General features: G+C 46.9%; 1 protein-coding gene across 1 annotated transcript in view; it reads left to right on the top strand.

Moving 5' to 3' along the window:
• The first annotated feature begins 1,194 nt into the window (after positions 1–1,194).
• LOC147464887 (Protein kinase superfamily protein) overlaps positions 1,195–17,151 on the top strand; it is a 121,466-nt gene continuing 105,509 nt past the window's right edge. The window contains exon 1 of the mRNA XM_086516982.1: positions 1,195–1,743. Within this exon, the coding sequence (XP_086373108.1) occupies positions 1,276–1,743 (468 nt within the window). The 5' untranslated portion in view covers positions 1,195–1,275. The remainder of the gene's footprint in view (positions 1,744–17,151) is intronic.

The following is a 17,151-nucleotide window of genomic DNA, read 5'->3' as shown; positions in this document are numbered from 1 at the left end:
AAACACCAAGCCAAGATGACGGAAGTCCAAGCATATGACTAAAGGTCCAAGTGAAAAATGGGTTGAAGGGCCAAATGAACAACCTCACCACCTAGGCGTAGACCAGATGAAGCCCAAAAATAGCGATTTGTGGGGCTCCACTTAGCCTACATGGACCAATAGCTCACCCAAGACCTCTCCAAATGCCTTGGATAGGTGGGAGAGCACCAGACAAGTTTGCAAAAGACACAATGTGCCAGATTGGGCCTCTAGGCCTTAAAATGAAGTTCTAAAGGTGGGACTTAATAATCTCCTAAAAGCCCCCCACATACAAATAAACCACATATGAATATGATTAATGAGTAGACTGAGTGAGCTATGGAAGAGTCAACTAGAGTTGTTCCATTGTTTAGAGTTGTAACCAGCCTTACACACTTTGCATCACCCACATCTCAATACTCAAGAATGCAAGTTGGTAGGGGGGGTGGGGTGGGGTGGGGTGGGGGGAGAGAGAGAGCGAGAGAGCTTTGAAACATGGTCCAAGGCAATTGAAAGAATATAGATGCTCTGTAAGCTAGTCCATAAAGATGTATATTATTACAAGAATGTAATATAAGAAAGATATTTTCGAGAGAGAGAGAGAGAGAGAGAGAGAGAGAGAGAGAGAGAGAGAGAGAGAGAGAGAGAGAGAGAGAGAGAGAGAGAGAGAAGAAGAAGAAGAAGAAGAAGAAGAGTATTTTAACGTCGTAGGAAACTATCCCAAGAGACCTGAAAGGGAGTTTAGACACTAATGGGCACCACCTCACATTCAATTTGGGTATACGGGTGAGCTTTACACACCTGCCTGCCCAACTTCAAGTAAGCATTAAATAAAAGCGGGATATTGTAGCAGTTGGTGGGTAGGCTATTGGTTGTGTCAGTCCTACTGCTGTCGCGGACGTGACCTCCACCCCCACCCATCGATAGACAGGGGAACTTGGCTGTCCCTTGTCTTGGGCATTCCTCTTTTTGCGAATCGAATCTGACATCGCCACTTGAAATCCACGCCAGCACGCCCAAGCTTCTGCGTTCTGTGTGTAACCAGCCAAAGATCTATCGGACGAGGAGAGTTGAACTCAAGAGAATGAGAGAGAGATGGTCACGTGGCCTCTCTCTATTCATGTGTGCACTTGTGAATGAGAGAAAACAAGCAAATGCAAGGCTAGCTTATGTTTGAATTTGCCACCTGGTGGCGCACTCACCAGCTGATAATCCTCTCTTTCATGTGCACCAAAGACTACGCTCTGTGCAATCGTGATGATGCTGGAGACGACGTGCTCCTCGAGTCCAAGTTCACCACTTCTGTGGCGAAAAGAGCATTTCCGCAGCAACAGAAGAGTTTCGACATCCCAGCTAAGCTCGCCATGGCTGCCAAAGCGATGTCTACAAGGAGGGGCGCAGAATGCCAGCACGCGATCATACGTGCTTTCTGTATCCCGATTTCCACGTACTCTCTGCTTTGTGAATAAGGTCACCGCAACCTCCAACGATAATGCTATCACAGAGCCTGACACGTTCTCAAAGTACTCGGGCTACATTGCAGCTGCTGCTACTACTGAGGCTGAGCAGCTTGTTGAGTATGATGCCAAGCAGATTGCCACCATCTTTACACGGCGGCCATTCCTTTTCGGTCGCCGCATTCTCCAAATCTCCACCACAATTGGTCGCTGGGCATTCTTGCGCTACATTGACTCTCTTCTGGGTCGCTCTGAATTTATGTTCAAGGTTCATTTTTCGGTTTACTGGCCTCCAATTCATAGTTATGGTGTCTTTGACTGCTTATTTTATGGATTTTGGGATCACATCTTTGCGGTCGTTGGCATATTCTTGTATATTTTATTTGGGAGGGAGTGAAGAGTCTCTGTGGTATAGCGGCAGGGTCCAAGAAGGCTTCTCTGTCTTCTTTTGTTTGGTCGGCTCATGTAGTAGTTGAATCTCTTGCATGGCCTTGTGATGTACTTTCTTTGTTGGTGCCGTAGTGCTCTGGGGCACCAACGAGCTAGAGCAATTTGTGCATGCTGTAGTGTGACCCCTCTTTGAATGTCTGTGTGTGGTACTGGAGTAGCTCTCTAAACAAAGTGTGTGAGCTGAGACTGTCGGCCTCCACTGGGTTCTGCAGGTGTTTGGAGGAGAGTCTCCCTTTGTCTCTGAAATCTCTAGTAAGAAGTGACCCAAGTGTCTTTGGTCTTTCAGCTTAAGCTGGGCTGTATATGGGACCTGCATGCTCTCATATGCTGGGCATTTGCATACAGAACGCTCCTCATTCTCCACCCCATCTCTACACTGAAATCTCTACTAAGAAGTCCGAGAAGGACCACTCTTCACCTGTACGAAAAAACATGCTGGTCTAAGGATAAGAGAAATAGGTGTGTCCTGAATGGTATAGCCTCCAGGGATCAATCTGGAAGATAAGGCATAAGAACTACTACTAGGGTCCACTGGGAAGAGTAACCGTCACACCACAAATTTGATCAACGAGGCAACCACCGAAATGGCTATTGCTAAAGAAGAACATCCGCCAAGATACTAACTGCACTGTGTGCTGAAGCACACCATCCAAAGCCACAAGAAATGGGCAAGGGAAACCAAGGATTGGAAGACACCATGCGTGGTACTCTGCTGAATGGAGCTCCGGAACTCAAGTGAAGGTAATGACTTGGAAGCCCTCTCTGAAAGAGAAGTATCCTCAAAAGTACGCTTTGAGGTAACAATCAACTCAACCCACGTTGGATCAGAGCAAGCACTGTCACTCAAAGCTCAAGAGCTAAAGCTGAGAACTCTTCCCAAGATAGAAAGTCCCCCTCTCGCTCAATCTTGGGAAAAGAGATTGAGTACCATCAGAAAGAAATCTAAGACCACCTCAAGTAAAACTACTTTATGTGTAATTGAATAACAAAACTTGAATCTCATGGAACTCGAGACACAAAGAGAATCACACCATTGATAAACTCAGACTGCTAAGAATAGGAAGACTTGGAAGGTCATCACCTGAGGTTCATGTTTGCCAAAGAAGCTGTCGTGGTCCAGAAAGACCTAGCTACTCACGCAAACTCCTTGAGGTCAAACCAAACGTCCACCACCTCTTGTATCTACGAAGATCAAACATGTAGGTACAATCAATACAATATGCCAAACTGCATACAGACTTGGAAGAGCACAAATACTCCCACTGTTGTAACTCGTGTTTCTATATAATCTTCACCAAAATTGTCCTTTTAACTTGTTCTGAGAAGTATATACCCACAACTAAACTGCGCAATCAATATCTTATACACAACATGAGTCCAATACTCAAGGGAGAGTAAAGCAACCGGCTTGGAGAACAAGCCCACGAGAACGCTGGGACTGATTTGTAACATGCCAGAAAGTTGGGCAAAAGACTGCAAGGGAAAAACTTGCTATACCAGCCAGCGGTGGCGAAATTTGCACCCGAAAAAGGCTGCTCCCAAGGTTGGAGCTCTCCAAAGGGATGTATGGAAGAAACACCCAAATGTTGTTGATTGCGGGAGTAGGGACTACATGTCCCCAACGGTCGACCCTATGTGCAAACCTGTCATCCAAAGGATCTCGACAAATCTGCTGTCAATCATCAAGAAAATTGCCCATAAAGTGTTGCAAACCGATCTCAAAACTGGTGTAGGCTAGCTCACAAGGATCGTAAACTGTCCCACAATTGATACTGGTAAGTTCACAAGAGGGCAAAGAAGTGACCATATCTGTAGGGCCACACTACCATTGGGGAAGGAGAGAACATGGAGAAAGGAGAAGTTCACACTCCAACAAAACCTCCTCGAATTGTCGTCATTGTTGGCTAAGGGTCTGGCACCACATGCTCCACCTCTAAACCTCATCCAAAACAGTCGGATGACCATATAAGAAGTGGTTCTGGAGATAAAGGAATCCCCCTTTGCCTGTCAAAGCCAACTCCAACACATGCACTCGAACATGCGCTTGAATTCCTGCATACCGGATAAACAAGAGTCACCTGAAGGTGGAACTGGAACTTCCATCCTTAGATGGACAATGGAAAGTCAAAGAACATCCTCTCCTTCAAGAAGGGAAGAGATCCCCATCTGTTATCCATAATCCACAATCTGGTACAAAAGTGCAACCGAATCATCAACCTGCTACCCATTGGATAGGTAGCTCTGTCCACAATTCCAAGAAAGACGTGCATTTGCACAAGGCACAACAAATCTGCCAATCCGTCTCCTCGAAGAAAACATAGGTCATAGAAACCTGCTCCAGACGTGCTGAAGAAAATCCTATTGCTGTCCAAACACTTCTCTTTGAAGAAGCTGGAAATGAATAGCCCCCCCTCTGGATCCAACAACCGTGTGCTTGCTCCGCTTGCGGGAAGGCAAGGTAGCATAACTCCATTTGGGAAGAAACCAAAGCAATCCAACGCTGCTACACATCCTGAAGCCTCCATCCGGATCCCCTCGGTGAAGAGAGGGTGGGGTAATCAAGGGTAAAGACAGGGAAGTCGTAGACGAGGATCCAAGGCCTCCACATACCCAAATCTGCCCCAAACATGGAGAAAACCAGGAAAAAACAGCCAGCTTCTTCTCTCTCAATCATGTCCAAAACAGTCACGGATCAGCTATATCCGAGCATTTAGGGTGGTCGTGACACCTAGGGCTCTAATACCATGTCAAAGGTGGCAGCGGAAGATGCAATGAAGACAAGAACTTGCTCGTGATCCTGTGGGACCTCGACTTTGATCTAGAACACCTGCAATGCCAAACACATGAACAAGGCACAATTGTGGAGAAGAGAGATCACTAAGGTAGAAAGAGAACACATTTGAGAGAGAGAGAGAGAGAGAGAGAGAGAGAGAGAGAGAGCTGGGAAAGGCTCTCGATAATGATAACAATTTGCTCATACAAGTGACCAAGGGTGGTCTGGCATAGACTGACATGCCCTATGGATAGACCCGAGGTACACACAACTGCGACTGCCAGTGACACTGCCAACTGCTCCTGCACACAAATCCACTGACACGGTCTCATCATGGGCTCTACCAAATTGCATCTCCTCTTGGCAACAAAGTGGATCTGGAGAGAGAGGAATCAAGGCTCAAGGTTGCTGTCGTATAGTTGCCCTCTAGAGGGAAAAGGAATCCTCTTCTCTCCTAGGCCTGCATTGGAGATGCTGTGCCTCTGCATGATACGTCCACCTTCGGGCTGCCTTGAGGAGAAACCGCAAGGAAGATATGCCTGCTGCCCACTCACTGCATGTCTATGGTGCTGCCCTACTGCTGGGTGAGAGAAACGCTAGGGCTGCATGGAAAAATGCTAGGGCTGAATGCACCCTCTGCCCACTGCCCCTCCTAGGGCTTCCCCCTAGGAGCGCCTTGTACTCCCTAGAGCTTGTGCACACACTGCATCCAAGGTGACCCCTGGTGCATATATATGCACCAACCAAATTTGCGCGACCCAGCTATGCACCAACCAAATCTGTGCAACCCAGCCATGACTCTCCATGACCTGGCATAAATCCCATAAATGGGGAATAAATCATAGTCACGTGGGGACGGGACGGGTCTCGGGGACGTAACGGGTCCCAAGGACAGGGACATGGCAAAACAGGGGACAACGGACGGGCCACTTGTTCTTTGCAGATTTAATAGTTGACATATACTAGACAACACTAAGAGCACAAGATTGCAAAGAAGAAGTGCGTTTTGCACTCATATTACATAATACCAAAATATAGCATGCGGTAAGGGCTCAGGGCCTGCGCGACACTGCGCACGTTGATGCGATGATCAATCATCCTACTCAAAGAGCAAAAAGTAATGATGTACAAGTGAAGAGTGGATAAGTAGAGTCTCACATATATGTGAAATGAAAAATGTACAAAATATGACTCAAAACTCAAGATTGAAGAGCCTAATGAAAAGTTGTAGGGAAAGAGGGAAGGGAAGGACTCAAGACTAGAGTCAAGAGGTCTACATGTTGGCCCATGGTGCCAACTGAATGATAACTGCCAAGTCCATATTCTCTAAAAGATCATCCTCAAGGGTCGTTGTCTCAATCTCTCCCTCTGCATCTATCTTTGCCTCTAGGATAGGATCATCCTCTACAAGTTCCCACTCCGCAAAATCATCATTTTGGTATGACTTGGAAAGTATCTTCTAATTTGATGAGACATATATGAGATCATTGGCTCTCTGCACTCAAGACGATTCCTCTTCTTTGAGGCAACATGAGCACACACTCCAAATTTACTCCAAACAACTCATAGTGCATGCTTGGCCTAGAATGCGTATAGCCAAATCCTATGAGCTGCCCAATCCCTCCTCAAACTCCTCCCACCAAAGAGCACTGCCCATCTCAAAGCGAGCTTGTTGTGCATCGGGCATGTGACAAATTTCTCCCTTTCCATTCCTGTAGACATTGATTTGCCTCCGAATCTCGGTCCTTTCCTTTGGATCGGGCATAAGGTGCGCAAGGATGATTTGCCAACCATTAATCACCTCTTTATCCTTCCATTGGTTCCCTTGTTGGAATTGTGGATGCACTACATAAGCCGCTTCTTGAAGAATAAACATTCCACCTTGACATACACAATTCTTGGATCTTCTCGTACCTGTATTATACATAGTACATGGCACATGCACAAGGCTTGAATCAAGATTCAAAATAAACTCAAGAAGAGTAAACTTGTAAAGCATAGGGAAAAGTGACTCATGAGTCGTGACTACCTATCGGGGTCGGTCATAAGTTTTGCAAGAGAGGCAATCATGGTGTCCATGGCCTCATATATCTTGCCGATGCAAGGTTTGATGGAATCCAACACTTGTAGGAGGTGAATGATAGATTTTGGAAATTTTCTTCACTTCCTCCCACCATTCCGGGATGTCCGCCCTTGCTCGGCATTCCATTGCATTGGCACATTTGCCTCCGGCATTGCCAAGAGCTCATCACTAATGAAGAGTCCCCTCAATGCCCCACTACATACACTCAAGCGATGGAGCATAATAAAGTTGAAGGTGAAATGAGTGTCCAAGTATTTGAGATGAGCTAGCTTTGACCTCTTTGAAAATTCAGCCCTCACCTATTTAGAAAATTCAACATATAAAATTAGAATTGGAATTCCATATTGAAATAAGATTCGAATTGAAATGAGATTGGTTAACACTTAATGGTTACCTTTTGACGATTGTCGACAAAAGTCACCATTGTATTTGCGCTCAACAATGGGGGAAATCCTCCAAAGCGTCTATTTCTTTGAGAAGATTGTTGAGGCAATGAGCCATACAATATGTGACGGTGGTTTTTGGATAAAGGGATTCGATGATGGCTTCGGTGGCACAATCACTATTTTCTCCATGGGTGACGATGGCAATGACATCGTCCTTTCCCACCTTCTCGATGTTAAGCGCCCACTCCGATTCAAGTACTTGCGCACTCTTCCCGGTCCCCGATGCATCATGGGAGTCAATGAAATACATCTCCCCCCGAGAATATGCCACCACGGCATAAATGGAGCGACGACGAGTATCACTCCACCCATCCACAATGAGGGATACCCCATTCTTCTTCCATGAAGCCCTTATGGTCGCACATGCCGCCTCCACAATCATCTTCTCCCTATCAAGGAGAGTGGTGCGCAAGTTCTCCAAAGAGGGAGGCACATATGTGGGTCCAAACTCCCCGATCTTCCGTGAGACCTACTGTTAAAAAAAAAAAGTGTACATTAATGATTTTCATTGTACATACTAAAGATTAGAGCTTAAGCCTTATAGAGCTTACTGTGCCGCATTTAAAGCAATATGGTCGTGCTAGAAAAATCTTGCCACGGCCACATCTACCTCTTCTTCAAGGCCAGTTTTCAACTCTCTCCAAGAGTTGCTTGCCGCTTGGGTGGACGAGAACGAGGGAAAGACGAGGATGAAGGGCTGGTAGAGGGTGGAGGTGGGCGGTCGCCGTCAGTGCCGGTTGATGCACAAAATGATGCCGAAGAAGGGCATGCTCCTCCTTGGGCCTCTTATATAGAAACTTGAAAACCCCCCCCCAAGTGAAACGGCCACAAACGGTCTATTTTTGAAATTTGAATTTTAAAAAATCCTGCTCGGCGCCCCCCGCCCGCGTCCCATCGAAACCTCGTCACCGGGGACGGACGTCTTGCCTGCGCACCCGTGTGAGGGATGTCCACACGTCCAGTCCCGGTGTCTCGTCCCCCATCTCGGTGTTGCGTCTCGTCCCTGTCGTAAAGGCCCGGTCCCGGGTCCCCTATTTCTATGGACTAAATAGGAGGAAGTGGCTATTGGCCACTAGGGCCCTGGGAAGTCACTAGATTGCAAGGGGAAATGTACCCTATGGCACAAGGAGCCTACATGGCTATGGAACTGAACCAAAACTCGAGCGAAACATGGCTAGACACAACCCGCCATGAGAGACCTACCTCACACTGGCTGGCACAGCCACAAAACAACACCCACTCCTTAGCACCTGTCCCTGGGAGAAACTGGGACCCACTGGATGAACCAAGAGAGATACCTGAACTCTAACATGATCTAGGTCGAATGTGGTAAAACAGTCGGTTCAAGCGCTTTTATAAAGACTTCTCATTAGTACTTGTATCAGGGATGGGGGGACTGGCCCATCTTCTGGTCCTAGTACACACACACACACGCACACATAAGGGAGTGACTGCAGCTTCTTGCCCCTTGAAAGCACCATCTGTTCCCAACAAAGTCACTTATTAATAATAAGTGAAAAATGGCTAAAATCGGGAAAATAGGTCTGTGCACTGTAAAATTGCTCCTGATGGGTTCTGATGGTAATCTGATGATCATGCTGTGTGCAACTAGAGGATATGTATCTACTTTAAGTGCTTGGACATGCACGGTCTGCGAACAGACTTACAAAAGTGCCAGAACACTTCCTAAGCTAGGCTAACTAAACCCTTGTCATGAAGTAGCTTGTCCACGTACACATAGGGTTAGATGTGCATGCGACATTATGAGAGTTGTGCAATAGACTAGAAAGAGAGAATGATACTGTGAGAAAAGGTGCTGAGAGAGAGAGAGAGAGAGAGAGAGAAATGAAATGATATATTAACGTCTTCAAAAGGCCAAAATGACCTATGAGACCAATTTGTTACATACTGGTGAATCTGATACCATGTCTGATACCATGTCTGAGTGTGTGTATATATATATATATATATATATATATATATATATATATATATATATATATATATATATATATATATATATATATATATATATATATATATATATATATATATATATATATAGATAGAAATGAAATGTTATATTAACGTCTTCAAAAGGCCAAAGTGACCTATGAGACCAGAAAGTTACAACGTGGTGGTTCTAATACAAAGTCAGAGTAACAAAATAACAACATAACAAAACAAAGATATATACTATGGGATCCTAGACTGGTCGATGTGAACTAAGCAAAATGGGCGGCTTGCTGGGATAGCTAAATCATAAGAGATCTAGCATCGGTCGTTGGCGGATCTCATCAATCTCCTCCATGGTTAGTAGTCTGACCGGGCGTCGTGCATGCCTGGCTAGAGTGCTCCGAATCTTCTGAAGTAGCCTCCGTCGATGCTGTGTAGTCCTCCACAGTCGTGGGCGCCTGGATTTCCCCAGCTCAATCGCTCGGTCGATCAGTGTCTCTGGTGTGAGACGAAAGGGAGCTCTGTTGTGGGAGTGGCTCCTGCGGCTGTCCCGTGTCTGCTCTAAAGAAGTCTGTGATCCGTCTATGAGACTGGCTACCCTCGCCACTCATTAGGCTATCTCTGTGTCTGCGCAGCTCGAGCAAGAACAAACCCAGGCATCTCTGATCCTCGTATCCCATGACTCTGGGGAGTGGTTCAAAACCCTCTCTAAACAAGCAATGGAAGCGGCCTCGTATCTCGTAGTAGACGGGGCAGCGGCATGTGTAATGCAACTCTGTCTCAGGCTCCATGTCCCACAAGGGGCATGTCCTGGCCTCTGCTGGTACTCCGCTGTATCTCCCAGTCTCAATCCGTAGCTGGTGAGAAGATGTGCGTAATTGGCCAATAGCACATCGTATCCCATGAGACAAGTGGGTGTCCATGTATCTGGGTCTCGTTACAAAACCATCCTCCGTAAGCTGGAGAAGATGGTCTCTGTAGAAAGCCATCTTCGTGCCCCATTCCTGTGGTGGCTGTATCCATGTCCTCCTGGTGTCTAGCTGGCTCAGGTCTTGGCGGATGAGCCTGGTCATCTCGGACTGTGTAAGAGTGAGAGATGGTGCATCCAATGAGTACTGGAAGGGTGGCAACCTGTCTATGCTGAACCCATGCGCCTGAAACCATGATGTCATCTCCCCATACGAGCATGCTGTATCTCCTTGCATGGCTAACTGTCGAGAGGACTGAAGTGCAATGCAAGCATATCTGTCTCTAGGAAGTTCCCATGTGCGGTGTATGAAGGAGACTGATCTGGTGAGCGCCTCAACCACTAGTGCGGGGGCCGCTAGCTCTGCTCGGATAATGGCCCGTGGTACTGATGCCTTGGCTCTAATGAGCCGTGAGATCATAGAGACGAGAGGTTTCTCCATGTTCCCCCATCCATCAGTGCAACCCGGTCTCCCGTGGTGATCCAATGAAGGTCCCCATATGTCAGCTCCATAGAGCAATGCAAAAGCCACCAAAGTGTCAAAGAGCCAGAGCTTCGTCCAAGGCTCTTGAAACTGAACCTGTGAACACATCCTCTCCAATCTACCCAATGCTGTGTGGGCTCTAGTCAATCTGGTCTCTGTTGCTCTTCTGAGTGAGAATGCAGGTCCGCTAAAAACCACTCCAAGGTAAGTGTAAGCATCTGTGTACTCCACTGTCTCCTGGCCGTATGTGAATGTAGGTGCTGACCTCCTGATCCACTGTGGGGTGGTATTAAACACCATAACCTTGGTTTTACCAAGGTTGACAGACAAACCACTTTCGTGGGCAAACCTATGCCAAGCATCCAATTGACGTCGCATTCCCCCCAGAGATTCGGAGATCAACACAATATCATCAGCATATAACAAAAGTGGAATCCGTGTCCCTGCCAACTGTTCACCTCTATCACCATCACTCTCAATGTAATCAGAAACCTCATCCACATACATACCAAATAGAATAGGAGAGAGCGGGCAGCCCTGCTTCACCCCAATAGTGGAGTGAACCGGTGTAGATAGTCCCTCAGGGGTGCGTATATGCCCTACTACTGATCTGTACAATGCCATGATCCCCCAAATGAGCTCTGTGGGTACTCCCATCTCGAGTAATCTACGCATCAATCTAGCTCTGGGTACTGAGTGAAAGGCTTTGCGGAAGTCCGCAAAGCTACAATAGATCTGTCTCCCATGAGATCTACCCTCCTCGATGATGACCCTAAGTGTGAAGATATGGTCAAGAGTAGAGAAGCCTCTCCTGAAACCTGCCTGCCCAGCTGCACGCATTCCTTCCCTCTCTGCCCATCTACTCAACTGTTGCTCAAGAATGGATGCATACAACCGTGCCAGTGTGTGTCCAATCATGATAGTGCGATAATTCCCAGGCTCCATGGGGTCTCCTGACTTGAAGATAGGTACAATCGTAGATAGTCTCCAAGTGTCCGGCAGGCCCTCACACATGGCACGGTTAAACATAACTGCTAGAAGCTCTGCTAGTAGGTCTTTGGCATGCATGAAATGCTCAGCCACTAAGCCATCATGATCATATGCTCTCCCAGTCCTCATCCTGTCAATGGCTTTCTTCACCATCTCAGCGGTGAAAAAAGCACATGTGTGTGGGCATGGATCGGGGGGGTTGGGAAGGGGCGGCTGTCCAGGTACTGTGTACAAAGATGATGCGTACTGACCCTAGGTCTCTATGGAGGTAACAGCAGGGGAGGGGGGGGACTGCTCATGAAAGAGCCGCCACGCCTCACGCGAGTCCTGACTCAAGAATAGCTGGTATAGATCCTGCTCGAGTCGAGCCAAAAATGCCCTCTTCTTCCGTCGCACCAGGCGTTGGAAGTCAATCTGTGACTGTCTGTGAGTGACGTCCCCCAAAAGCACCTCCCTTTGAAGTCTAGCTCTAGTCTGGCGGCACTCCTCATCGTACTAGCTGTTCTGAGGCATGCTCCCTGATCGGCGTCTCTGGTCAGGCTGGGTGTGTGGGTATGCCTCTGCTGCTGCATCATGTAATATCTGTCAGTATAGTAGTAAGCTCCTCCAGAGGTCGCCCTGGTTCCTCAGTGCATAGGCGTTTGTAGATCCCGTCTATGTATACAGAATCCGTCTCCGCGTGAAGGTGTAGCGTGTCTCTTGTCTGTAAGCTGTCTCCCACTTGTATCCACTGATGTGAGGCATGGATTGCCCAGGGGCCTGGTGTGTCTTACAGGAAAACTATCCTCAAAAGCACCCACATCAAGACGCATAGAACCATTACAGTTCCAGGCAGCCACTTTGACTGTGGTCCGATAAGTCTCGCACCGTCATGTGGAGCGTCGCTCTAGTATTACCACTCTCCCATCTCGATAAAAGGCAATCTTGCCTTTTCCCCTTGCCGCTCTAATCTCCGGCATTGCTTCCTAAATATGAGCGATCTGCGAGAGGGTAAGATCTTCCCCCAGAAAGATGCCCGTCTCTTTAAGAGTTGGTCTTTTCTTCAAGAAGGACTTCTTCGCTTCCATGGAGGGAAAACGGAGGATGAGTGCCCTTTCTTTTGAGGTTTCCCCATTGCTTCCATTTTTCTTTATGTTGCCCACTCTCCAGGCTCTTGCGTGCGTCGGCTCATGAACCCCCATCAAGGCCATGAGTTCGTTTACCTCTTCGTCCACATTGCCTTTGTCTTTAAGACCGCAAATTCTCACATGTAAAGCGCGCACACGTCTTCTTTGCTCCTCCTCTAGTGTCTGATTAATGATAGTGGGTGTGGATGTGGACGTTATCTACTTGCCTTTTCCTTTCTTGGCCAGCTCGATCCATTTCTCGGCTTCATCCGCCTTGTGTTGAGTTTTTGTAAGAACATCCACCCAAGAAGTTGTGATCTCTTTGTGTTGCTCTTCTCCCTCTTTGATGGCCTGCACTTGCTCCTTGATCGTGTTGATTTCTTCGATTGTTGAGGGTTGCAGTTCGCCCTCTTCTAGTGTGTTTCTTGATCGTGCTTCGGCGAGATCTTTCTTGAGTGACGCAATCTCTTCATCCTGAGTCGTCACTCGATCTTCCAGTGCATTTATCTTGCTCTCTTGGATCAGCACGCGTCCTTCAAGCATTTTTTTTGTGCCCAATAGATTGCGGTTCATCTTGGTAATGGTCTCTGTCATTTCCTCTTTGCACTTTTGAATGGCATCCTCTAGGGGGTCGGCTTTATCATTCAGCTTCCTCATGCTTAATCGTCGTCCGAAAAAGAGCCACTAAGCGCACATATGCATCCACAGTATGCATACATTATCTCCCGCTTCAAGCGTACATCCGCATTAAGCATACATTTGCCAAAAAAATATGCTATCTGAATTTCTGGATTCCCTTGTGGAAAACTGTTGGACCTGTACTAGAAAAATTAGAAAAATTCCGTGCTTGACAAAATCTGTGTTCTCGACATCCCACACCCTTTTCTCTATCTCTGTTCTACAGAAAACGTAGGTCACAGCAGAGGGCAGCGGGTGTGGTAGCTGGGCAAGTGGGGGAACACGAGGAGGTATGGCAGGGGAGGGGCAGCGCAAGGGCGTGGCAAGTGGGGGGGGGGGGGAGGGGGGTAGCGCGTGGACGGGGCTAGGCAGATGGGGCGGCGCGAGGGGCATGGACAGCTGGGGGGCTGGGCTGGGCTGCATGGGGCAGCGAGAGCAGGGGGCAGAGAGAGAGAGAGAGAGAGAGAGAGAGAGAGAGAGAGAGAGAGAGAGAGAGAGAGAGAGAGAGAGAGAGGACTGACACTAGATGGTCCCCCAAACCCCCCTCCAAGGGCCCCCCTCTTTATAGCTAGAAAAGTATTTGGTTTAGATTGCACAAATGCTGATACAATGGTCCTAGATACTGAGATGCTGATGGGATCTCGTTGTAGTGTTGGGGTATAAAGCCCAATGTGGTCGCCCAGGTACGTGGGCGGGCTGCCAGGTATGTATACATATTCTTTTGTAAAAACCTAATAAGAACTCACTATGCTCTACACATTACAGTAGAGCGAGTTCACCATATCGTCGAGCTCTTCTTCTCGCACTCTCTCTCGTGTCGCACTTCCGCTCGTACTCCTTCAACTAGTATCGGAGCTGAGATCGAGGCTCGGGGCAGCGCTGCAGGAGGCTAGAGTCACCAACTCAGATTGGAGTGAAATTCGACAGGCGAAGACACGGCCCCAAATCTCGTGGGATAGCCCGAAGGGCTGGGTGTTGTCAGAATTTCATTCTGAGGTCATCTCGGCATCCGTTCGGCTTCGACAAAGGTCTGCGCAGGCCATTTTCGACTACGTGGTCTCGACGGGTGCAGATCCGACTCTGCAAATTTGGGGTTTTCGGCCTACGACTGCAGGTGCTGAGGATATCGACACTCCCAGAGTGCTGATTTGTGGCTGTCTACACATCGAAGGACGGCTCACAGTTCTTGGAGGCGTGTCACATACGACACGGGCGCATCTACACACAGACTGTAGGCGACATCCACTAGTTCATCAGGTAGCTTGTGTTTGCTGCTTGATATTCCAGATTTCATCCTGACATTGCAGGTACTTCCACATGGGATGTATTGTCAGAGATGATGTATGTCTGTTGAGGGTTTGCTGGCTGTGAGTCACGCAGCAAACAACCGCCGCAGCGGTTACAGCATACAGTGGGAAATTTGTGGATGTATGACTTTGTGGGAAGTCTATGTACTGTCAGATTTACTGCAGCCTTTGTTGAGGGTCGAGTGAGGTTTTATTGAGTTGGGGGATTCTCGAATGTTGAGATACTTTCGGTGATACAGGTCTTGGAGCGATCCCTCGAGCACCCTTAGATAGGCAGCTAGGATGTATTGACTGTGAGTTAGACAGTTGGGATTGCATCTTTGCTTTACTGCCGTTGAGGCATTGTCGCAGTCTATGCTTACAGGACAGTGAGAGACAGTACAGGTGCAGGACAGGTTTACACGCAGCTTACAGTGTCAGAGAGACAATGTTTTTTGAGCTGTTTTTTGGTCTGTTTTTAGTACACCAGAGCCATTTTACAAAGGAGACTCTGCCGAAATTTATGCAGAATCTGAAGCTTTCTTGGTTCATTTGACAGGTTGATATTGGTTCATAGGTCAGTTTACAAGGGAAACTCTGCCGAATTTTTCCCAGAAAAGTAAACTATTGTGAAGCGTAGCTATGGCTGGATCACAGGACACTGCTCTTTACAATATCAAGAAGTTGGATGGAACCAATTTCCCATTGTGGAAGAAGCAGATTTGGCACGTGCTGGTACAAAAGAAGCAAATAAAACCTATAAAGCTCAAGGGGATAAAACCAGAAGATATGGACGAAGATGAATGGAGCGAAATGGATGAATTGGCACTTTCTACCATTATGCTGACTTCGGTAGAAAGCGTTTACTTCAATGTAGCAGACGAGATGTCGGCTTATCAAGCATGGTTAAAGCTGAGTGATCTTTATGAGAAGCAGAGTGCAGCTTCACAGGTATGCTGGCTTAAGAAGCTTGTTGACTTAAAGATGAAAGAAGGGACACCTATGTCCAATCATCTGAATGAATTCAACACAATCTATAGTCAGTTGTGAGCTCAAGGTGTCAAGTTTGATGAACCTGTTAGAGCTATGTTCCTGTTGATCACATTGCCGGAAAGTTGGGACACTTTTCGCACAGCTTTGAGTAATTCTGCACCTCCAGATGGTTTGAACATAGCAGGTGTAGAAGGAAGTCTGCTTACTGAAGAAACCAATAGAAAGACAATGGACAAAGGCAAAGGAACAGCCTTAGTTGTCAGGGGAAGGACCAAAGAAAAGTACAAAGGTGGAAAGAGGAATCAGTCTCGTAGCAAGTCCCGCAGTGCTAAAGGCAAGAGTGACATAGAATGCTACCATTGTGGCAAGAAGGGTCACATGAAAAGAGACTGCAGAGAATGGAAAGCAGAAAAAGGCAAAGAGAAAGCTGAAGACCATGGTGAGAAGAACAAGTACTCAGTGAAGATTCAAGAAATAAATGTGACAAACACTGTTGCAGAGGATGACAGTCTAGTGTCAGGAGACATCTACTTCTTGAAGAATACAATGGACTCAGCTCTTCTTACAGCATCTGATGGAAATGCACTGAGTGACTGGATTATAGACTCAGGGGCATCACTTCATGTGTCTCCAAACAAGGAGTGGTTTACTTCTTATGTGACCACTAAAGATCATGTTTGGCTAGGCAATGGGCAAACATGTGAGATCTTAGGTGTTGGAGATGTTCAATTGAAGTTTCAGAATGGCTCTTCTCTCAAGCTGAAGAATGTGAGACATGTTCCCGCAATTACAAAGAGCTTGATCAGCACAGGTTTACTTTATGATGCTGGCTATGTCACCACTTTTGGACAGAACATGTGGAAGATATCCAAGGGTTCTATGACAGTAGCACATGGAGTAAAGTCTGGAGGACTTTACATGATTTATGTATCAAATGTCTCTAAAAATGTAATCAATGTAACCGAGCAACCGAACGTTTCTTTGTGGCATAGCCGGTTAGGACATATGTCCAAGAAGGGAATGGAAATCTTGTCTCGTTCTGGTTATTTGCCTGGCTTTTCATTTAATGATTTTGAATTCTGTGAACATTGTTTGTATGGTAAGCAAACACAGCAGCCACATAAGCATAGAAGCAGTAGAAGAGATACACAGTTGGTACTTGTTCATAGTGATTTGTGTGGACCTATGCCTAACCTATCTCTAGGGGGAGCCTACTTTATGACATTTATAGATGATTACTCGAGGAAAGTATGGGTTTACTTTCTCAAGCACAAGGATGAAGTGTTTAGTGTTTTCAAAACGTTTGTGACACTTGTGGAGAATCAGAGTGGCAAGAAGCTTAAATGCTTACGCACTGACAATGGTGGAGAGTATGTTTCAAAGGCCTTTCAGGACTTTTGTGAGTCAAAAGGTATAAAACGTGAACTTACTGCGCCTTACAATCCTCCTCAAAATGGTGTTGCT

The sequence above is a fragment of the Adiantum capillus-veneris genome, chromosome 1 (assembly GCF_014529385.1).
Source record: "Adiantum capillus-veneris isolate H3 chromosome 1, ASM1452938v2, whole genome shotgun sequence".
In the NCBI taxonomy this organism is placed as follows: Eukaryota; Viridiplantae; Streptophyta; class Polypodiopsida; order Polypodiales; family Pteridaceae; genus Adiantum; species Adiantum capillus-veneris.
The sequence above is the reverse complement of the archived record's forward strand: the minus strand, read 5'-3'. Positions and strand labels throughout refer to the sequence as shown.